General features: G+C 46.5%; 1 protein-coding gene across 1 annotated transcript in view; it reads left to right on the top strand.

The window, feature by feature from the left end:
• The window catches only part of LOC308281247 (alpha-1,6-mannosylglycoprotein 6-beta-N-acetylglucosaminyltransferase B-like), a gene marked incomplete at both ends in the record, with an annotated part of 176,366 nt that overhangs the window by 67,765 nt on the left and 83,638 nt on the right, over nt 1–24,963 (top strand). Inside the window, 3 exon segments of the mRNA XM_080721381.1 lie at nt 14,346–14,455; nt 18,299–18,375; nt 18,951–19,130. Of these exon segments, the coding sequence (XP_080577507.1) occupies nt 14,346–14,455; nt 18,299–18,375; nt 18,951–19,130 (367 nt within the window).

Genomic DNA, 24,963 nt, shown 5'->3' with positions numbered 1-24,963 from the left:
GAGAAGTAGACCTGCTGTCCACCGTCCTGTCACAGTAGGCCTTCAAGGCCCTAACAGGACATAGACAATGAAGACGTCTATCCTCCTCCAAGGCAAACGGAGGAGGATGAAAAGCCATCAGAACAACAGGTTCCTTCGGGACCACCCGGTTCTTCGGAACAAAACCCAAATGAGGTTTAAGAAGAACCTTGGAGTCATTATTGAGAAACCTCATACAATCAGGGCTCACAGAGAGCGCATGAAGGTCGCTCACTCGCTTGGCCGTAGACAAGGCCAGCAAAAGAGCCGTCTTGAAACATAAATGTTTCAAGGAGGTCCCCTCAATTGGTTCAAAAGGCGCCCTGAATAGGCCCTCAAGAACCACCTGTAGATCCCAAGCAGGGAACAAAGCTCTAGTCACAGGTCTCAAATGGTCGACACCATGCATGAACTTGACCACCTCAGGGATTTTAGATAGGCCTTTGCCTGCCACCCCCAGGTGACATGCATCAATAGCCGCTAAATAACCCCTCAGTGTAGAGAACGCCAGACCAAGGTCAAGGCGGTTCTGCAAGAAATCTAACACCCTCTGGGCCGGAGCCAAGTGAGCCACCACAGGCGGCTCTTGAAGCTCACACCAGTCCAAGAAGGCATTCCATCTTCCATCATACACTGCCCTGGTGGAGGGGGCTCTAGCACTCTGAATAGTAGCTATAACCGCTGGTGAGAAGCCTGCTGCTAGCAGGTTCTCCCTCTCACGGGCCAAACCCACAGGTCTAGGACCCGCGGGTCTGGATGGAAGATCTCGTCCCCTGCCTGGCGCAGCAGATCCCTGTGCAAGGGGAGCTGCCAGGGGGACCGAGAGAGCAGTGGGGTGATCAGAGACCTCCACACTCCCCTGGATGGTGCCACAAGAAGAACCTCCAGGTTGGAGCACCTGATCCTCTCTAACGTGGGGAGGATCAGCTCCAAGGGCGGGAACGCGTAGAGAAGGCCCTCCGGCCACTCGTAAGCGAACGCATCCGTCCCCAGAGAAGAAGGCCCCCTCACTGAGAAGTAAAGGGGGCACTTCGCGTTCTCCTGGGAGGCAAAGAGATCGACTCGAGGTTGACCGAACCTGGAGAAGATCTGCCTCACCACTGCCGGGTGGAGAGACCAATCCTCGTAGCGAGGCTCCCCCCTGGACAACAGATCGGCGCCGCCGTTCTGAAGGCCTGGGACATGGGAGGCTCTGATGGACCTCAGACGAGGCACGCACCAGAGAGTCATCTCGCGCGCTAGCTGATCCAGCGTACGCGAGGAGAGGCCGCCCTGTTTGTTGAGATAATACAGGGCCGCCGTGTTGTCCGTCCTGACCAGGACATGGCAACCTCGGAGAAACGGTTCGAAATGCTTGAGCGCCAAGTAGATCGCCATTAACTCCAGATAATTGATGTGGTACTCCAACATGGCCTGGGTCCAAAGGCCCCTGGCTGAGCGCCCCTCGTGGGTGGCGCCCCACCCCGAGCGGCTGGCGTCCGTGGTGATCACCTTGCGTGACACCACTTCGCCCATGGAGACCCCACTCGTCAGTAACGCCTGGTCCCTCCATGGGATCAGAGCGTCCAAGCAGACCTGGCTGACCGTCACCTTCCTGTACCCCTGCCGGGAAGGAATTCTGAGCGCCAGTGTCCACCGCTGGAAAGGTCTCATATGAAACCTGCCCAGACGCAGAAGTTGCACCGCTGAAGCCATCAGCCCTGCTAACTTCATACACTCCGTGTACCTGACCACCTGGTTCAGTTGAAAGGAGCGGAGACAAGTCAGAAACCTGTCCACCCTCTCTGGCGAGAGGCGGGCAGACATCGTGGCCGAATCCAGAGATATTCCTATAAAGGAAATCTGCTGAGAGGGTGACAACATACTTTTGCCAAAATTGACGTTGAAACCCAAGGCCTTCAGGTGTGATAACACCAGATTGGTATGGCGCGCCGCTTCTGAGCAGGAGGCGGCGGAAATCATCCAATCGTCGATGTAATTCGCGAGTCTGATTCCCTGATGCCTCAGTGGAGCAATGGCCGCCTCGGTCACTTTCACGAAAACCCGCGGGCTCAGGGAAAGGCCGAAGGGGAGGACCGTGTACTCGTACAGGCGCCCCTCGAAGGCGAACCGCAGGAACTTCCTGTGGGGGGGATAAATAAGGACGTGCTGATAAGCGTCCTTCAGATCCACTGAACAGTGGAAATCCCCCTGCCTCACTGATCTCATCAGAGCCTCTGACGTCAGCATCCTGAACTTGAACTTTTTTAGGTGCTTGTTTAGAGCACGTAAGTCCATGATCGGACGCAGCCCCCCTCCTTTTTTCTGAACCAGAAAATAACGGCTCCAGAAGCCTAACCGGCTCTGGTCTCGCGATAGCTCCACTATAGCGCCCTTGTGCAATAGCGAGCTTATCTCCTCTCTCAAGGCATCCGCTTTCAAGCCGCGGGCTCGAGTGTAAATAACCTTGCTGGAGAGGGAGGGTATTTCCGCGAACTGTAGTCTGTAGCCCCGTGTCACTGTCCGAAACACCCACTGATTCGGATTGCAACGTTTCCATTGCTCCGCACACTGTGCTAACGTGTTGCTGAGCAACGGAGAAGCCTTGGGGTTGTACCGCATTAGCGGGACTACCGGGCCGTGAGGGGGAGGGAGAACGGGACCGAGGGGTTCCGTATCCGGGGAGTACGTTTCCGTATCCGGTGGCCACCGGGCTGGCAAGCGCGGGGCCACGGCCGGGAAGAGCGTTTCCGTATCCGGTGCGCTCAATTCCGAATCCGGCGGGGGCCGGACACGTGACTCCCTTAAAACCCTGCTTGTTGAAAATACAGGCGGCACATAACGTAGATCCCGGGGGACAGAGTTTATAGCATAAGAAACATAATCCCCGGCTTGGGGAGCTGTATCTACGTTTAACACCTGTTCTAAGGCCTTTATATGCTTCCCGCGGGGAAGACGAGGCCGACCCTGGTTGTTGATATGTGCTGGCTTCTTCCCTGACGCTAAAACCAAACTCATGTCTTGGACTAACCTCGGCATTGCAGTGCCGCTCAGTGGAGACAGAGGGGTATTGCACAGAGGAGAAACTAAAACACTGTGAATAGGAATTAACGTGTGTGGGAACATTTTGCAAGGAGGAGAAACCATACGCTTGTGACCTGTCTGCATGACTGGATAAAGCGGTACTTTCTGAGTAGAGAGAATTTCCTGCCTGGACTTCTCTATACTGGCTGTATTCATGCAAAATGGAGTTGTCTGTACTAATGCAGGAGGAGTCGAAATAAACAGGCATTGTTTCATCAACACACTCTTTAATACAGGCACTGGAGGGGAACACAGAGGAGGAGAAATAAACATTATTTTCTTGGCATAAGAAATAGAGTTCACTCGTCTGCGTTTGAGAGGGGGGGTCCCCTGAATATTCAGGGGGACCCCGCCAATGTCCAGTGTCACTTCCGATGCGGCTTCCCATGGGCCCTGTGGGAGCCGGCCGGTTTCCCGTCCCTGGGAGGGTGGCGGGACTGGGAGCGGGCAGGAGCCCTCACCTCGCTGCGGGAGGGTCCCGCAGAGGAGGAAGGGGTTCTGGGGGGATGGGATTTTCCCCGTTTAGAAGAAGAGCGCCCTCTGTCAGCCTGACCGTGGGCCTTCTTACGTCCCTGCCTGCTCTCTGTCTTGGGCTCCTGGGGATCCGTGGTGGCCTCCAGGAGCTCCAAGGTGATCCGTTTGGCCTCCACTTCTTGACGGAGGAGGTCCAGTCCGCCGCCCATCAGAGTTGTAGGGTGTCCGGGGAGGTCTTGCATGACCTTCGCGGTTTCCCCCCACGACGGTCCAGCGAGCTTCACCTTGTGGAGCCACCTGGCACGTTCCGCTTGCATGCAGTAGTCCATGCCATGTCCAAGCCACTCGATGGCGTGGACGTTGAGGTCCACCAGCATGCGGAGCGACTTGTCGATCTCAGCCGCCGCGTCTTCAGGGACCCCTTCTAGCTTGTTGAAGAGGCGCCTGGTGGACGAGAGCAGCAGCTGGGTGACGTTGAGTCCTCTGGCGGCCAGCGCAGAGGACCTGTAGGAGTTCCTCACCTTGGAAGATTGCTTGTCGTCGAAGTCGACAGCAAACCCCAGTGGCTTGTTCCCCACAGCCAGGTTGAAGGGACAGCGACCGCCCGGTCCAGTCCGCTCGTGCTCTGGTTTAAGATTCCCCACCAGGGACTGAGCGAGCAGCTTGTCCATAGGGGGGCAAAGGGGGATCCCTATACTCTCCGCATCGAGACAGTCAATGAGGAAAGGGAGCTTGGGGGGGTCCTTGTGTGTGGTCCAGGTGGAATGCAGGACCTCTGCGAATCCTGGAACCAAGGGGATCTTAGACATGCGTGGCGGGGGGGAGGGCTCCACATCCTGGCCCAGGATGGGAACTCTAGCCCGGGGGCCATGTGGCGGGTCGCCGAGCGGCAGCTCCAGGCCGCATCTGATGGTGGCACGTTCCAACACCGATAGCTCGTCCAGCGGGAGAGAGTCCGGGTCGTGTGCCGCTGCTCCTTTCCCCCCCACTGGCGTGGAAGGGGGGAGGGAGGTAGTGGGGGCTGAGGAGGCCGCAGCGGAGGAGGGAACCTCGGCGTGAGGAACCCCCCCGGCTGCGTCTCCGCCCTGTCCGGAGGGAAGTTCAGAGGAGTCGTAGTCCTCGTACTCACCCTCCGAGTCCTCCTCAGACATGTCGTAGTCCCCCAGGGAAGGCTCGTCTCCATCGCTGGCGTGCCAGGAGACGGGGCTAGGAGGCCGCATGGCGCGGAGCTGGGGGACGGAGAAGGACAGAGGAATATCACCGACGGTGAGCGGGTGGAATTCCTTGAAGACGACCGTCGGAGTGGCAGCTGGCGGTGAAACCACTCCGGTGGTCTTGCAGGTTCTCTTCCTGGGCACGGCGCCCGCCGAGCCAGTCGGAGAAACATCGGGGGTAGCTGGAGGGACCTCCCGCGGAGCAGTAGTAGCAACAGGCCCGCCAGCGCCGGGGCTACCGGTGCTAGCAGTGGGCGAGGCCGCTGGAGGCCCAACCACGTGGCGGGGAGCAGCGCTGTGGCGTGCAGCGCTGTCCGGCACACGAGGAGGGTTACCTGGGAGGGGTCCAGCGGAGACAGCGGTGGCTAGGCCGAGGCCGGAGGCTGCTATCTCGTAACGGGCCTGTCGGGCCGCAGCGTTGTACTGGACGCAGTCCTGACAGTCGATGCCCACGGCCGGAGCCGGAGGGGACAAGGCGGACAAGGCGTGTCCTACCCCCATACAGACGATGCAGAAGGGATGGGTGTCCTCGCGTGCGATGAGGCCTCTGCAAACTGGACAACCACACTTCTTCGGAACCCTAGCTAGCAGGTGGCTAGCGCTAGGTTGCTGAGCAGACATCGTGTTGTGATAGCTGAAGCTAAGCTAAGCTAAGCAAGGCTATCGCACAATAACACGCTCAGAGAAGAAGTTGGAGAGTTACAGAGGGGAAACGGTGAGAACACCGTGAAATGAAGAACTGAAGAAAAAGGACGTAAGGGAATATTCTAAAGAGGCCAGTGGCCGACTTCCTAGCCGTCGCTTTAGGCTATACTTTTTAGAATAAATGGCTGAGTTCGCTGCACTCTAGTTGCTGTAGCAGAGGTGCGGAAAGAGGACGCCATGTTAGCCCATGGGGTTTATATACACTCGGGGGCGGTGCCCTCGTTTGTGATTGACAGCCCTTCCGACAAATTAAAAATTGACGTTCGGGAGCTTATGAGTTTTACTCTGTTGCATCGCCAGATGGCGCTGTTATCCCATAGGGGGACCCTGTCTGGAGGTTTGACAATAAACCTATGTTTCTATATGTCAGTGGTGCTCAAACTTTTTCATGTGAAGGAACCCCAGAATTCTATGTATTTGGCTCACGGACCCCTAGTTCCAGGGACCCTCCCAGAAGCAAAATTTTTGTTACAAATGTTCGCTTAAAAAATACATATATTCAAAGATTTGCACACATTTTCACGACTTTTAAAAAATAGATAGATCGTAGATCGTAGATCTGCTATTTTTTAATAGCTAAAGTATAAAATAATCAAGGCCCCTCCACCTTGGGCCCTACTAACTCAGTCCCACTTTCCCCCCCTTTTGACGCGCCTGCACAAGGAGCGCGTTCTGTTGCACTAATTGTCTGAGCCGCCAGGCACCCTGCCTCTCTCTTTTAATCTCTCTCACTTTCATTCTCTTTATCTATCTCCCTACCTTTACTGCCTGTCTCTTATGCTCTCTCTCTCTCTCTTCATCTATATCTCTCAGCCTTCTCCCCTCCATTTGTACAAGACAGTGGTGCTGTAATGCCATGGTACTGTATAGTTGTTGGCTGAGAGAGTGACACAGTGAAGTCAATCAATCAATCAATAAATAGTGATTTGAGGGGTCCAGAACCCAGGCCACACAGTAATAGCATCACTGTCGGGTAGAAACCTTGAATTACATTTTCATCTTCTGTAGGCTATAAATTAATTAGCCAGGTTGAAAGTGGTTAAGTTGGTTTATAAAATATTTAACCAATAAAAAGTATTAGCAAGAGCTTGTTATTAAAATAACATTGGATGCTGCATATAGGATTTTCTTCTGCAATTCATGTACTGTAATGTAACGGTGTTGGTCTCAGTTTCCGCCCAACAACGACGATACCTTGTACAGTACACACACACACACACACACACACACACACACACACACACACACACACACACACACACACACACACACACACACACACACACACACACACACAGTCATGCACCCTGTGCAGGGACACTCTCCTCCGTTTGAGACTCATTGGTGCTGACACACTCCCGTGTAGCAGCGAATGGGACTTGATGTCTGAGGCTCCAGTCTGCGATTCGCCTTCGGGGCAGACACTCGTTAGAGTAGAAAATAGAGGCGAAATAATGAGAGAAAAGAGCAGGGGGAAGAGAGAGAGAGAGAGAGAGAGAGAGAGAGAGAGAGAGAGAGAGAGAGAGACAATGTACGACAGAGAGATCAAGAGGGAGAAAGAGAGAAATGCAGAGTTGATTCATTCCATTTTTCAGTGTGCAATAGATGAAAGGGGAGATTGGTTAGATCTCCCTTAAGGCATGCTCCCTTCAAAGATTGCAGCTCTAGCTGGGGCTACACCTATTCTTCACTCTGAAAGCATCCGTATCAATTCATTCAATAACACACCAGGAAAACAAAAGCCAAACGAAAACATTTCCTCCACAATTCACATCATCAGGTCAGTACCGTAGCGGCTGGAGGTAAAATCAATTCGAGGGAAACCTTGTAATTCCATTAAAACTCTCATTCTGTTCCCTTTATGGGGAGGCTTTTCAGCAAGGTTCCATTTGAGTGTCTTCTTTCTTTTTAAACAGTTGCTGTTGCTGAATAATTGTAATCATTATTTTAATATATTTTATTCAAATTGTAATGTAGGCATTAGGCCCTTACAGCCACAGTGACTAGAGTAAGCAAGGTAAGCACGAGTCAAATGCATAGAAATTAATAGTAATCTAGGATCATAGGTAAACCAAGAACTTATAATCAGTCTAAAAAAACAGTATAATATCTGTACATTGAAACTATGCAGTCACAAAATAGGATGCCAGGTCTGCAAATTAATCTGGCCTCTATCTACATGACATGCAATCTAAACTACATATTAGCCTTTGCATATAGCCTGCATGGTCGTCAAGGCTAGGTGGAGTCTGAAGAGGTGAGTCTTCAGATTACGATGGAAGATTGGAGTGAGTCTGCAGTTCCAACTGCAATGGGGAGTTCGCACCACAGTTTGGGAGCCAGAAGCTAGAAGAGTCTGGGATGTGTGGAGTGCTGTCCCGGATGTTTTAGGGAAGGTTCTGACAGCTTCCCTGTGTTAGCTGATCTGAGTGAACTGGAGTATAGGGTTGGATCGGGATTTGGAAATATGGAGCTGCCATACCTTGGGTTGGTTGTAGGCCCAACATCAGTCTACTCTGTGTGGGCAGTATAACCGGGAGCCAATGGAGGGAGTGGAGATGGGGGGAGACTTGTGAAAATTTTCACTGGTTGAAGACCAATCGTGCTGCGGACACACCTAGTCTATACTGTCGATGTATTTAGTACTGTATGTTGTAGATGTAGTACTACTAATATAATCTATCATGACCACCAGCCATTCATCACTGAAGATACTTTTTCTTAATCAACCATGAACAAACTGGTGTAATTTTGTGTGTGTGATCCCATTATGGGTCTGCAATCGACAGGAGAGCAGAAAAGGACAATACAATATGAGACCTTAACACTGCATTAATGTGCCATCCCACGTATACAAACACACTAAAGTACAGACACTCTTTGCATGCCAGCCCTGGCTGTGACAGCCGTGGCTGATGTGGTGCTGCCACTGCCAGAGCTGTCCCGTACTATTAGGGACATGAGCTCACAGGAGACAGACAGATAGACACCGAAAACAAGACAGATTCAAATTATATTTATTTTGTGGTGAATGAAAGTGGTAAAGCATTATGCATGCATAACGTTGTTTGTCTCCTCAACTTACTCTGCTAACGCTGTCAGTGACTTTGTTATGTTTTAAAAAAAGACCTCTCTTGTTGTGTTGTCCATGCACCAATGCATTTCATCTTCGTGTTCTGGTCTCTTTGCGGTTTGAAAGTTGCATCTTGATTCTCACAGTTGTAAAAGAGCCACCTGTCTTCATTCATCACAGAGAGGGGAAGGGGACTTAATGCTGATTAACGTGCATCAGAGGGCCATCAAATATCTTTGTGAGCCTTTGATCATAATTATCATTTCATGTTTCTGTCCCACTGTTCTGTTGTCCGGAGGACATCTTTTCTTTTTTTCTTTACTTTTTCCCTTTCACCAGAAAGGTACCTTTGTCCACAGGGCTGATCCTTCCCCTTATGGTCTGTCTGCTTGCATCCCCTTTGTGCTATTCAGACATCTGTACTCTATTTCTTCTGTCTGTTGCTGTGCACTGATCACTGTCAGCATGTCTCTATGTATGTCTCTTTCTCTGTCTCAGAACAAGCAGTCATTGTAACAGACAATAGAGGTGAGCAGCAGTCTGCGTGGAAGTTGTACAATCACAGAGGCCAAGAGCTTCACAGCTGGGGTGCTCCCTTCCCCGTGATGCTTCTCACCCTCTGTTGCTCACCGCAGGAGACAAATACAGAACCATTTATATAAGAACGGCACTGTATGTCTTGAACCCATTTGAACAAAGCAATTGGCTATATTCATTACTATATTAATTTGAGTATATTATGTTATATTTTAGTTATTAAGTCAGATTTATTCCATATACAATATACTGCACATCATTTATTTCTATCACATCTTCACAGTTAGTTTGAATGTTTGCATGCTCATCATCACAAACTATTAGAGTCTCAGCTCATAGCACCTGAAGTAAAGATAGCACCTGAATTAAAATCAACATGCCATCCTATTTTCCTATATTTACCATATGCATTCATTCATGGTACAAGTTGTTCTATTTTTTTTAGTTTTCTGTCTTGTAATCAATCGTCAGTGTGCATGTACTGTAAGTTAAGTAGTCCCTCAATTGATCCTCTTCTCACTCGTCCACATAAACACCAGCAAAGGGCAAAGCTGTGTTCACAAAATAATGAATCGGATTCGTCAGAGATCAAGTTAATGGAATCTTCACAGTTTTGACATACCCAACACAACACAACAACAAACAAATGCCATCAGCAATTCATCACTATATCAAGGATAGAGATAAGATTATCTTCCCCGTATATGACAGATATAGCCAACACTGTGTGGCACAGTTTAACCCTCTTTTTGTACAGACATAATAGCTTCTGATCGTCTAATAACCTGTGCATTTGTACTACAGTAAGCTATAATAGTAGCTTACATTGATACCCCAAAGAAGAAGTTGATATTTTAACAGGTTAGATGCAAAGCCTCCAGAACAGACGCTTATCTGGTTTCCTAATCTATAACATCTAGTGATTTGGCAGCACGGTGTGTGAAAGTGTTGCATGGTTATTATTTATTGTACAATTCCAACAGGCTTAAACTGATGAATGTTTCACATAAGAGGGCAAATATGATCATATAATTGGTCGTCACTAATGCTCATTTTACGATAGAAGCATTTTTGTCTGCTCACCCTGCCTCAGAGGAAAGTTGTGAACAGTTCTGAAACCTGCCTACTAGTGGCATTATCGGTTGTCAGATTTGGTCATTTCAAACACGATTTCAAACTTTTTAAAACTTAGAACAATGGATTCTACTTAATCATATAACATTCAGGGAAGAGAAAGACTATATTACGGTGGATTGGAATCCCCATCAATAATGACTGGTATAGGCAGGTTTCTGTTGCCCACCTCTGAGACACAGTGAGTTAATTGGACAGAGATGGTGCCATCTTATGATGTGCATTAGTGAAGACCAATTATATGAGCATCAGGTTGAAAATGGGTGAAAAGTGCTCCTGTAAGTCTTGTGGAAAGAACCTGTTATCTTGCTTTCATTGTGAACTTACAGTAATAATGTCCTTGAGTGCAGTGTTTTTGAGAACATAGAAGGAAACAGAGTGATCTGCCGCCTGCAGAGTTACTGTAAACAAGTCTAGCGTTGTTCTGTGTTTGTCCATTAGGGTAGGTCTATCGTTGTTCTGTGCTTGTCCATTAGGGTGCTAGGCATACCTGTGTGTGGATGTTAGTGTGTATATTCATACTGCAGAATCTAACGGGGCCCGATCTGAGATACATTAACTTCCATGATAACATTTACATTAGATATTTTTTTGAAACATAATACATAATACATGGTACAGTACATGTGAAGAAAATGCATTGAGCTAAAACGTTTGGGAACCGTACGGATCTAGAAGAGGGCCTTTCTTTGAGTCTGTCCATGACTCTCACAAACTGCTGGACCGATCAGCGTCACATTTATTGTTTACACTGCCAGTAGGCCAAGGAAGTACTGTACCTCCCTGCATTCTCACATATTGTGTTATATTTTACTGTAATTTAATAACGGAAGACACTGGCGGTCGGATCTTGCTGAAACTTTGCCCAAATCTGTAGTCTTATCCCATAGTAGACTCACTAGACAGACCCATTGGAGATATTCTACTGTTTATGTCAAGGCTTCAGCATACTTCAACTGACATCCGAACGTTGTTTAGCTATGGAAGGCAATTAAATAATGAAAACAGCTGTGCTTTTCAGAACTTTGTTCAGTAGTTCTTGCTGATCCAAGACAAAGATGTTCTAAGAACAAAGTTCTGACTGAACATTGTGTGTGAACCTCAATACACTCGCGATTTATCTTCTTCCCCATGTCCGGCCATCATCTATATCACGTCTTTCCAGTGGGTGGCGCAGACGAGTGCAGCGGCATTTGGCTCGGCCAGGTCATTTCCAGTACATTGTGGAGCATATCTACAACTCATGATGTGTTCCATAGTTTGTGGTTCACCGCACGCACATGCATCAGAAGATGCTAATGTTCATTTCTTCATGGATGCCTTGCAGCGTCCTTCACCGACCCACAAGCGGTTCAATGTTTTCCAGACAGCCCAAGGTTGGTCATGGCCAGTATAGCGAGGCATTCATCTGGGGTGATGCCTCTCTCTGTCCACTGGGTTGTCCGGCTGCCCAGTCTATTCCACTGCTTGTGCCACTCAGTGATCCTGGCAACAGGTGGTGTACGTGGTCTCCAGTTCTCCGGTGGTGTCCAAGAAGCTGCTCCTGGACTTGAGCCGTTTCTGGGGGGCATAGTGTTCATGAAGTAAGTGCCGGTTGTCGTTGGCCTGCTTTGTGCGTTCTGCTTTGGCGATGACTGCTCTGCAGATGTCAGGGGGAGCGATGCCAGAGAGGGCATAAAGGCAGGGGATGGGGGTTGTTTTGTTGCACCCAGTCACTATCCTGCAGGTCTCATTTAGGATAGGATCTATTTTGTGTGCGTGACCTGATTTGTACCAAGCTGGGCAGGCATATTTGGCGGTGGAATAGCACAGGGCTAGTGCCATTGTACGTACGTATAGTGTACTTGGGTGAGCTCCCCACTTTGAATTAGTTAGTTGTCGCAGGAGGCTGTTCCTGGTGGACAACTTAGCTCTCGTCTTCTTGATAGCTCCTTGTAGCTGAGGGTACGGTCTAGGGTTACTCCCAGGTAAAGTGGGTGCTGGTGTTTTTCGAGCCTTATTCCGTTTAGCCTCCCTGTTTTTGAGATGGAAGCTGCAGATTTGGGTCTATCCCAGGGTTTGGACGCAGGTGGTTTTCCAGATAGTATGCAGACATATCTGAGAGTCCTCGTTCCAGGGTTGACTCAACTTCTGGGAAGGTATGCTGTTGCGTTGTCATGGCTAGGTCATCTGCGTAGATGAACCTGCTGCATCCTTCTGGTAGGGGCTGGTTGTTGGTATAGACATTGAAGAGGAGAGTCCCTGCGTTTTTGTTGTTTTTTCCTAATCTACTTTGCTTTTTGCATTGAGCCTCCCTACCTGCAGTCTGTATTGTCAAAATAAACAGTATACTGTACTTGTCTGTGTCAACCAGATAGCAATTCATTATTGGAGAGAGATAGGGCACACTTTGTCCACTGTGTCTGTTGCCAGAAATGGAGAGCACTCTCAGACAAATGATGTCAAAGCACGTCTGTTTGCCTTTCCACTGCTTCCAGGCGGGATCTAGCATTCAGAACTCTGCAGCAAAATAAACACTTTTGTCCACCAACCTTTCTTCGGTTTGGCAAGCCCTTCCAAAGCCAAACAAAGTTCTTGTTTGTGGAGTATGTTGCAGCCTTTAATTGGCTTCCAACATTTGAGGAAAGAAGAAAGCCACGTATCATGAAAGCAACATCCAGTCAAGCCCACATTTGTATTGCATGTAAAGGAGTCTATAGAGTGCACCTCCAAAAGTGCTTTCACTTCTGACTATAGGGGTTATCGCAAATGCAAAAAGGGTTAACCTTATGTAAATAAAAATAAATACTTTTTCCCCTCGCAGCTTGCAACCTCGGGTCCTAAAGTCTGTGATGCAGGACACAGCCGTAGGCCTGGCAGAGATTATGTACTCTTTCTAGTTTTATCTCTTGACTTAAACGCACACTCAGTTGTGGAAATAAATATTTTTATACAGACATAAATGGCATGGCAGTGTGGGCATATTTGTATAAAGTAGATAAGGGCATATTGAAAAAGAATTAGACTGCAATGGTCCTTACAAAAACCAGGACAGGCAGGTGCGGACTCAATCCCACACATACTTGTATGCTGTCTCATTCTCACACACGCACACGCACACGCACACACACGCACACACACACACACACACACACACACACACACACACACACACACACACACACACACACACACACACACACACATACATGTAGAGACAGACATGAACATATTACTCTAGATGCTCACCCAGGCATTCATCATTGCCTGATGACAATATGGGTCCCAAGACCAACGACGCCGGGCAATAATTAGTTTGTTACAGTATACATCAATAGCCTTATTTATTTACTAGGACAATGACACATTTGCATTTGATCAACAATGTATTGTAATAAATAATTTAGCTTAACGTGACTGGTAGTTATGGGTTTGGAGGCCATGGATTTAAATCTGAGGTAGGGCACAAAAGACTGTGGGCTCTATTTTCGCCCATGCCTTACACCTTATCCCTAAACTTTTTTTCTTTCTTTGAAGTATTTCAAAATTGTAAAAAAGGGCAAAGACGTTTGTAGGCATAAGGGGTAAAGCATGGACGAAAATATAACTGCAAATGTGACGTTCCTTTTTTTAATTGAAAACCTCCTATGCCATGCCATTTCTGCATTTTACACTCCAACCAAGAATCTACAGTACACTTTTACTTTACATCTCCTAAATATAAAGATGAGAGGAGGAGGAAGGAGGGGGAGGTGGAGTGAGAGAAGCAGAGGCAGAGGGAGGAGAGGAAGAGGAGATCAAAGAAGGAGAAAGGGCCAGCGGAGCAGGAGGGGAGAGAAGGACGACACAGCGGCTGTCACGGCTCAGTGAGGAGTCTTGCAGAAAGCCGGACAGTTCAGGGCGATTTTGAGGTTTATTCCTTCTGTGCCAAGCATTTCCTTTTCATGTACGACTTGACTGTCTGGGATCTAAGACTCGCATGGTACCCAGGTCTCACTGCATACTCTGTATCTTTGTATTTTGTGTATGTGTGTCTGTGTGTGCGTGCGCGCGCGCGCGCGCGCGCGTGTGCGTGCGTGCGTGCGTGCGTGCGTGCGTGCGTGCTTGCGTGCATGCTTGCGTGTGTGTGTGTGTGTATGTGTGTACAGGTTTCAGCCAGCCGGTCTGGTGGAGAGGATTCAGGCTATAGCCCAGAACGTGTCCAACATGGCCGTGAGAGTGGAGCAGATCTTGCAGAACAGCATGGCACAAGGACGAGGTATCTCCCACTGTCATCACTAACTGTCTGCTGTGTCATATATTTACCTTGTTTAATAGTTTTTCTCCATTGCTAGTTACTGCACTGCAAAATCCAAAGTCTGAAATTAATTTAACTCTGAGAGTGTTTGTGTGTGTGTGTGTGTGTGTGTGTGTGTGTGTGTGTGTGTGTCTGTGTGTGTGTGTGTGTGTGTGTGTGTGTGTGTGTGTGTGTGTGTGTGTGTGTGTGTGTGTGTGTGTGTGTGTGTGTGTGTGTGTGTGTGTGTGTGTGTGTATGCGTGCGTGCGTGCGTGCGTGCGCGCGCGTGCGTGTGCGTCTAACTCTAATGGAATGAATAGCATTGTGATTATTCAAGATCCAAATGAACACACATGTGACGATTCACCTCCCAGAAGTCCTCAAACCTCCCCAAAATAAAATACAACACTTTGTAGTGATTAAATGCAGGTAAACAAACAGATTGGCCAAAGGTCCAAATGGGTGTCTTATTTCTCTTTGACACCAGTAAAAGAAAAAGATCAAAGTTAGGCCAATAGTACTGAAAACAAACAGAAATTACAAGAATGCATTAGAGTGGAAACTAGACTTTTCACTATCTCATTTGCACTTCATTCTCCTTCAGCCTCCGACCTCACCCCCACTATTCTGCCTTTGCAGTTTTTAATAATGTCATAAATTATTCCAAGATTGTGACACAGATCTTGCTGTGTTCTGTATTTGCACATTATGTGTGCACGCACACACGCACACACACCTCTCTACTCTCCATTGACCAGAGTTAATATTGTCACTGTCGGGTGGAAACCTTGTATGTCCAAAACCATTCCTTTCTTATTATTATTTTTAAAACATTTTAAAACAGTGAAAATAGCTGAACTACAGTACAAGCTCACGCCTCGCGACGCAAGGTGTTGTGTGCTTGTAGATCTGCTATTTTCACTACTTTTGTATGACACGAAGTATGGCTTTAATTCACATTTAAAAAAAGAAACTGGAGATACAAGGTTTCTTCGCGACAGCGTCAATATGGGAATTAATGGACATTATATATCCTCTTTTGTTTACTTTTGCCATTGTGGACGGCAGCACTTTGCCACAGTAGAAATGCTGCTGCCTTTTTTGTAATCACAAGTGAAACAATGCTGGCAGACTTTATAGCGTTCAGTGGCGGGTTGTTTATCTCCAGCACGTGCATGAGACCACAAGGGAGGGAGCGAGAGAGAGTGGAACGTGATCAACATTTCTAGCTTGTTCTTCCAAATAGAATGTTGTTACAGCCATTCTCACAGGGATGGGAGTGTTTGTGGTTTTATCTTGTTAGCTGACCGCACTTTTAATTGTCAGCCTGGTGGTTATTATCGGAATCATGTTTTGTATAGACAGTGTTATAATTTCTTACCGTGCGTGCGTGCGTGTGCGTGCATGTGTGCGTGTGAGATTTTCATTTAGGCACCCACACATTATAGTGTCATTACAGTAGTTTTGCAGGTATGCCGGGCAGGGGAAATGAGTGGATTCGCATGGGTGCAAGCTGTATGCAATCTCAACACTACATAATTTGTAGTTGGAAGAGCATGACATTTAGATTACTATCATCCTTAAACTAATTAAAGCAGCTTGTAATGCTAAAGCTTACCAACATTATGGGTCACTTCACACTCAACAAATCATTGGACGGTCATAATTTGGACAAGCGGTTACCCAGTGCATGAACCATCAGAGCCGCCCACTTTGCAGATTTAGAATGTTGTGCTTGTCTATCTTTCGCTTGAAAGTCCAAACTGACTGAAGTATAAATATGAGAATAACGAATAATTATCAAATCATCTTTTGGAGAGATTCACCACTGTTCTTAGATCTAATCAGCTGACGGTGTGAAATCCATATCCTATCCTATAACTAATACTGTTGCGTAGTGGTTGGACTTCTGGGTATCTTCTAGCACAGTGTTTCTCAAACTTCATTATGTCACTCAAATTTCATGGTCTCGCCTTAACTCAGACAGTGTACAAATGGAACCAAATGAACCCGTTAGGGTTCATTTGCTTCCATTTCCCTTCCAGTTTCCTAAAGGAACCCACAGAGTCCCTGGAATCCACTTTAAGAACCATTGTTCTAGCAGACCACATGTCCAATTTCCTTGACATTTAGTTTGTTTGTGTGTGCGCGCGCGCGCGTGTGTGCGTTTGTGCGTGTACGTGCGTGTGTGCGTGTATGTCTGTCTGTACATATATTACAGTAACATGTCTGTTGTCCTGTGAGTTCCACTGTGTGTTTTGAGCGGAGAGAGAGGGAGAAGCCCATGGGAGAGACTGATGTAGAGAAAAATCTCTTTTTCATTAGGAAAATGGAACAGTCTAGTCAGAATCTTGAGAGAGACTAAATGTGTTTGTTCTGAGAGAGAGACAGACAGACAGACAGACAGACAGACAGACAGACAGACAGAGAACGTGGAAATGTAATGATTGAGCAGTAAAAAAAGAGAGAGAGAGAAAGAGAGAGAGAGAGAGAGAGAGAGAGACAGAGAGAGAGAGAGAGAGGGAGAGAGAGCAGAGAGGGATGGAGAGAGAGAAAAAGAGAAGGAGAGAGTGAGAGAGAGAGAGAGAGAGAGAGAGAGAGAGAGAATGTGGAGAGGGAAAGAGGGAATAAGAATCCATATCAGTACTTTTCTATAATGTCTCCTCACACCACCAAACACACTCACACACGCAGGCAGGCACGCACACACACACACGCGCGCGCGCACGCACTACTCTCTGCCTTTTCCTCCCCTCTGAGTATAAGCAACAGCGAGGCAGTTAACTAAGTCAATGGAGCAATTAATGCAGTGAGTGCAGCTTGAGTGAGCGAACTGCATTTTCTAGTGGCACCCCAGCATGGGTCGTAGAGAGGACTTCTGAAGCAGAATTGATGCTGTGAACAAAGCCAAAGCAGACAGGGTGGGATGACATGGCAGGCCGTTTGTATTGGCTTCAACTACACATACTAGTAGTACACGCTGAAAATGCTGATGCGAAAACAGGGGGGGAAAAGACTGGATTTCCATAAAATATGCAAAGTGCAGTATGTTAACGTCAGTTGTACCTTCACAGAGTAGTTCTGAAGGGCATCTGAAAACAAGCATCCGGGTGTGAAAACATTGCTCTGGATCAGTCAGGTGAAGAAGATTGCTGATAGAAATGAAAAACCTACGCACGGCTTACGATGTGTTCTTTTGCTATATACTGTAGGTTAATAATTTTACCTATTTCGATGGATTCCCCTAATGACAGTTTTATATGTTTTATTATAAGCGTAGATCCCGAGACAATAGCAAAAGGAAAAGGAAAAAAAAAGTAATGTTTCAGTAAGCTGTACCGTCAGGGGTGTCGAACCAAATTCTGGGCCTTGGGTACAATTCTAATGCAGGCCCCCCATGACTGGGAACACATTTTGTGCTTTAACTATTGAAAAATAGCTTGTAGATCTGCTATTTTTCATAGTCTTTAGTCTTTGAATATTTCAAATCCTTCTAAGGTTTTTTGAAAAAAAAAAAAAAAAAAAATGTGTTTCTGTGTCAGTGGTGCTCAAACTTTTTCATGCGAAGGACCCCCAAAATGATATGTATTTGGCCACGGACCCCCATCTCAAAATATTTAGTTCCAGGGACCCCCCAGAAGCAACATTTGAGTTACAAATCTTTGCTTAAAAATAGCAGATGTACAAGCTCATAGCTTGTAGATCTGCTATTTTTCAATAGCTAAAGTTTAAATTAATTAAGGCCCATCCATCTTTTGACCTTGTAACTCAGTCCCACTTTCCTTTTTCCTTGTGACGCCCCTGTGTACCGTGTGTGTTTCCTCAGCAGTGAGAGATGGGACGTGGAGTCAATGCGATGTTCCCAGGGACCCTCGCTTCCCAGATTGCCCTGGGAAAGTAGACGTGAGTTTAATCATGCCTTCCCTCCTCACTATATGCATGTGACTTGCACTCACGTTTAGCAGTGTGTCGATTTTGACGGCACATTTTGATGTAGTTTTCGTAGTCATAGTCTTTTGGGTTTCATTTCGTTTTGGTCACATTTTAGTCTTCAGAAATGTTTTAGATTTAGTTCAGTTTTTGTTCACTAAATCTACAGTTGATTTTATCTACTAAAATGTATGTAATGCCTGATTTTACACTTGGTTGTACTTGTACAGTATATGCTGAAAATAGCCAATTTACAGTACAGTAAGCTAGTACATCTGCTATTTTCAGAATGCAACACCCGAGTGCAACCAAACATAAAATATATTTTTTTATATTTAATCTTAGTTTTAGTCACTATAGCTATAGCTTTCTTATTTAGTTTTTATTTAGTTTCGGTCAGTGAAAAAAAGGTAGTCGACGAACATATTGTGTCACGGTTTTAGTCGAGCCACTGACGCTTAGAAAACATTGTAACGTTATCCTCAATGCTCTTGTGTCCCATGCACGTTTTCCGCCATTACACGCTGCACATAACACGTACACCCCAGTGGATGCGCGCACGCTGGACGTCTGACCCCTGCTACGCCTTCTACGGCGTAGACGGCTCCGACTGCTCCTTCCTGGTCTATCTGAGCGAGGTGGAGTGGTTCTGCCCCCCGCTGGCCTGGAGGAACCACAGCAGTCCCCCCACCCAGCACACACAGCAGGCCCAAGCTGCCAAACGACAGGTATGGGGAATACAAACAAACACGCCCATGCATAAAAGCAGCTGTGCTATGGCCTGGTTTAGTTGCGCTTGGGTCTCGGCCGTCTCGCACACCAAAAATAGCATTTTGTACAAGCCCACGCCTCGGGGCGCGACACCCGTGCACAACTAAGTAGGCTATAAACCAGGCTTAAAGTAGAATTCCGGACGAGGCGTTTTCTTTTCATCTTGAGTCGCTTATTTGTATGCGCATACCAGGAAGACACTCTAAGGGTGAGAAGCGACCTCGAGGTTGCACACATGGGTGCGTGCACAAAGGCGTGCACATGGCTGCTTTGGCATGTATACGCTTCTGCTGATCTGGTCGAGTCAGTGATGTCAGAACAGGTCAGCTATATCCATATATGGAGTCTGTGAGGTCAGATGTATTGACCAGCTCTATATATGGAGATCTAAATGATGATCCGGTCGTCTCCATGTATGGATATCGAGGGTTTGATGAGGTCAGTGTCGTGATCTTCATATATGGAGATCCAGGTGATGATAGTCAGCAGTCTTGATTTGTACCACACTGGTTAGTCTGACACAATATGTCCATATGTGGGCATTCTCAGATATGGGCTTAATATTTATGGGCATAAAAGGTATGGGAATGTTGTGTTTGTATTGTGTGTTCGGTATAACTGTGCCAAAGTGCAGTTTTCTATACGTTTCAGGGGTTTTGGCCGCACGCGGGCGGGCGGGGCGGAGGTGTCCTTTATTTGAAACTCTGGGAGTTGGCAACCCTAGCTCTGGTCAACCATTTATAAGACTAGAAGCGGGCGGCCCAGCGTCTAGTCGGCGACCTGGCCAACTCGGAACAATGTAAATAGGGAATGAATGCCCCGTCCTTTAATGCAAACCCCATTACACCTGTTTTCATAGGACCCGTTTTGACCATCTGTCTGCCTGTGTCCATTTATGCCCATAGATATCTGTATCTGTCTGTCTGTCGGCGTCCATTTTATGTCCATATATGGAGATCACTGCAGTTATAGTTCTGGGTCCATTTTATGCCCATATATGCCCATTTATGGAGATATCTGTCTATCTGCGTCCATTTTATGCCCATATATGGAGATCTCTGTATTGTCTGTCTGTGTCCCTTTTATGCCCGTATATGGAGATCTTTGTGATTCTGCGTCCATTGTATGCCCATATATGCCATATATGGAGATATCTGTTTATCTGCGTCCATTTTATGCCCATATATGAGATCTCTGTTGCTTTTTCAAACAGATGGTCAAAACGGGTCCTATGACAACAGGTATAATGGGGTTTGCATTAAAGGGGGTTAAAGGGTCTGCAACACAGTCGGAGGCACAGACAGATACAGAGATCTCCATAATGGGCATAATAAAGGGACACAGACAAACAGATGGAGGAGGAGACAAACTTAATGCAAACCCCATTATACCTGTTGTCATAGGACCCGTTTTGACCATCTGTTTGCCTGTGTCCATTTATGCCCATGGAGATATCTGTCTGTCTGCGTCCACTTTATGCCCATATATGGAGATCTTTGACCATCTGTTTGCCTGTGTCCATTTATGCCCATATATGGAGATATCTGTCTGTCTGCATCCATTTTATGCCCATATATGGAGATCTATGCAGGCACAGTGCCAGTTCCGGAAAATCCTGATGTCAGACATCAGAATCCGAACCTTTCGTGCTGGTTCCAGAAAATCGTGTATCGGGTCGGGTCGAGGCCGAGCACTGCACTACCTGCTGCGGTGGGGAACGCGCGAATGAATGCCCCACCCTTTAATGCAAACTCCATGAATGCCCCACCCTTTAATGCAAACCCCAATATACCTGTTGTCATAGGACCCGTTTTGACCATCTGTTTGTCTTTGTCCACTTATGCCCATATATGAAGATCTCTGCACACACAGTAGCGGTTGCTGAAAACTCTGATGTCAGACATCAGCTCTGCATATGGGCATTCATTTTATTCCCATATATGGAGTACGCGCGTGCCGGCCGACCTATTACTCCATAAATGGAGAAAAATACATCTAGCTGCTGACATCAGTCTGACGGCCAAGCACTATATAAAGGGTGGATATTACTCTTAAGCTCAGAAGCAATCAGAATACTCTACTCGTTACCTTTCTCCAGGACAAGAAGCTTACAATCACAACAAACCATCTCAAGGCCTTTAGTTCACACAGCGAGACCCCAGAGCCTTCCGTAGGAGAGAAGACATCTCGGTTCTTACTGGACACCACTGCGAAGGGTCTTAATCTAGGACAACCAGTCCCTTTGAATAGTATTTTGTATAAGGAGAGACGGATAGAAAGAGAGTCAGAGAGAGTGGTGAGAGAGACACAGCGAGAGTGAGAGCGAGAGAGAGAACGACAGGTTTTCCAGAACCCGGTAGGTATACGCACACGTACAATGTATACCAGCAGCTTTGATGATGAACCTCCACTCCTGGAAGGAGTAGTGAGCTCCCAGTCTCCTCACACTCAGGTCTTCTGCTCTGAGGATCCATGCTCCTCCTTCACGTCTCAGGTCTTCCTCCATAAACACGTGAACAGGAGCCAGAAAGACCTCCACTGCCAAATGCTGATGAATGGACAGATATCCGCAGCCTCTCAGCAAAGGACCAGCTCTGGAACCAGCCAGAAACAAGGACACACAGAGGAACCAATAGAACGCAGTTGTCAACAGTGTGACAAGAGTTTCAGTCACTTAGCACACCTGAAGATACACCAGCACGTTCACACAGGAGAAAAACCTTTCCACTGTCAGCAATGTGACAAGAGGTTCAGTCGGTTAGATCATCTGGAGATACACCAGCGCATTCACACAGGAGAAAAACCATACGTCTGTCAACAGTGTGAAAAAGGTTTCAGTGAATTAGGTCATCTGAAGACACACCAGCGTGTCCACACGGAGGAAAAACTATATTGCTGTCCACAATGTGGCAAGAGCTTCAGTCAGTTAGGTTCTCTACGGATACACCAGTGTATCCACACTGGAGAAAAACCTTACGTCTGTCAACAATGTGACAAGGGTTTCAGTGTTTTAGCTTCTCTACAGAGACACCAGCGTATCCACACTGGAGAAAAACCATACGTATGTAAACAGTGTGAAAAAGGTTTCAGGGAATTAGGTCATCTGAGGACACACCAGCGTGTCCACACTGGAAAAAAACCCTACGTCTGTCAACAGTGTGAAAAAGGTTTCATTGTAATAGGTGATCTGAAGAAACATCAGCGTATCCACACTGGAGAAAAACCCTACGTCTGTCAACAGTGTGAAAAAGGTTTCAGTGAATTAGGTCATCTGAAGACACACCAGCGTGTTCACACTGGAGAAAAACCCTACGTCTGTCAACAGTGTGAAAAAGGTTTCAGTGAATTAGGTCATCTGAGGACACACCAGCGTGTCCACACTGGGGAAAAACCATATTGCTGTCCACAATGTGGCAAGAGCTTCAGTCAGTTAGGTTCTCTACGGATACACCAGCGTATCCACACTGGAGAAAAACCATACTTCTGTCAACAGTGTGAAAAGAGTTTCAATGCTTTAGGTAATCTGAAGAAACACCAGCGTGTCCACAATGGAGAAAAACCATACTTCTGTCAACAGTGTGAAAAGAGTTTCAATGCTTTAGGTAATCTGAAGAAACACCAGCGCGTCCACAATGGAGAAAAACCTTACGTCTGTCAACAGTGAGAAAAAGGGACACCAGCGTATCCACACTGGAGTCAAAGTGCAGGCTGAATGCAGAGCGAAAGGACGGAAGCCCAAGTGAGCCAACAAAATAGATCAGACCAAGGGTGGACTGGCCAGGTCCAGAAAGACAAGTTGAGTACCACTGTTCTAACATGCTGTACCAGGGGCTTTCCCCGTTTTTACGCTACCTAGCTTACTCACCCACTGCCCCAACGCCTTGAGGGAATGAACAGATCACCTCAGCAGCCTATAACCAGCAAGTCCGGATTTCTCAAAATCCAGACTGCCCAAACCACACCAATGATTGGCCATGCAACTCCTTGCAACAAACCGTTTTAAGGTCAACCACACCAATGCAACTCCTTGCAACTGCCATAGGGGATAATGGTTGCGAGTAAGTTGCAAGTAGTTGCATGTTGCAAGGCGAATCATTGGTGTGGTGACTTTGAGAGACATGCAGAAGAGTAAAACCATAAAAACTAGACAAACAAACCCTGTACGCACATGTTTTTTGCACACAGAGTTCTGTAATGTAATCGTTCTGCTTTCCTTGTGCATGAGTTCATCTTTGTTGTGGCACTTTAATGAGAGGATGAAACTCTAATAGGCCAAAAACAATCTGTCAAACAAACGAGACCCTTTAACTGTGTTTAGATCATCTCTTCTCTTACTGGCTGGCATTGGTTCCAGTTACAGTGTCAGTAGCGCTCCCTTGAGTGTGGTAATCCAGGCCATTCTTTACTGCTGTGCATACATACACTAGCTAGGTCAGCTTTTTACTTATTTGCGAACATAATGCACTACACTAGCTCTATAAATAGAACTAGAACATAATGCAGAACACATGCATGTGTTTAGAGCTTGAGTGAACCCTTTAAACGATAGTGTTGGCACGCATCATGCTCAGTATCAGCAGAAGAAAATTAAAGTGTTCGGTTTTCTAAAAAAAAAAAAAAAACATCTGTCAAATTTCTCTATAATGTATGTCATCAATGTGTTATCTTTTCCTCTGTGTGTTAATAAGCATGTGCAGCAGTTGTATCTGGTTTGGTGTTTTCTGTGCATATCCAAATAAAACAATTCAAGTGTACTGGACACGCACGCATGCGCTCACGCACACACACAGTACACTGTAATGTATGGTGTATAGATGCTCTCAGAATCAGAATCAGAAACACTTTATTGCCAAATGCATCACAAGGACACGCAGGAATTTGTTGTGGTGTTACAGCACAGATAAAAACACACAGACAGAACACATTTAAGACAAGACACTCAAGACATGATATAACCCATAATAAAAACATACATACTGTATATAATATACATAAAACATCATTAGAGTCTTTAAAAATCAGTAGAATAAAAACTAACTAACAAGAACAACGGGGGTGGTAGAGAGGTCCTTATTCAGGAGGAACACAGCCCTTGGGGAAAAAAACTATCCAGGTGACAAGTGGTCTTGGTCCCTATGGCTCGGAGGTGTCTTCCATACTCTACAGTGTGTGTGTGTGTGTGTGTGTGTGTGTGTGTGTGTGTGTGTGTGTATGTATGTATGTATATATATATATATATATATATATATATATATATATATATATATATATACAGTGTGTGTGTGTGTGTGTGTGTGTGTGTGTGTGTGTGTGTGTGTGTGTGTGTGTGTGTGTGTGTGTGTATGTATGTATGTATGTGTATATATATATATATATATATATATATATATATATATATATATATATATATATATATATATATATATATATATATATGTAACGGAGGTGATCCGAACCTCCCCACCCGGCTTCGAACCCGGGTCTCCCACGCGTGGAAAGTCCAATATGTTAACCATTACTCCAAAGGGATATCCCTATGGAACGAGAGCAGATACTAGACTTTTGAGGCTTCAGGCTGGGGCTGCGACTCTCTCCACCACATATATACATACATACATACATACATACATACATACATACATACATACATACATATATATATACATACATACATACATACATACGATACTGTACATACCGGTACATACACACATACTGATACTGTACATACATATATACATACTGTACATACTTAGAAGATGAGAGAGAGCATTTTGCTTTCTCACATGT

Source organism: Nannobrachium achirus, assembly GCF_963921795.1.
Source record: "Nannobrachium achirus genome assembly, chromosome: 3".
Taxonomy (NCBI): Eukaryota; Metazoa; Chordata; class Actinopteri; order Myctophiformes; family Myctophidae; genus Nannobrachium; species Nannobrachium achirus.
The sequence above is the reverse complement of the archived record's forward strand: the minus strand, read 5'-3'. Positions and strand labels throughout refer to the sequence as shown.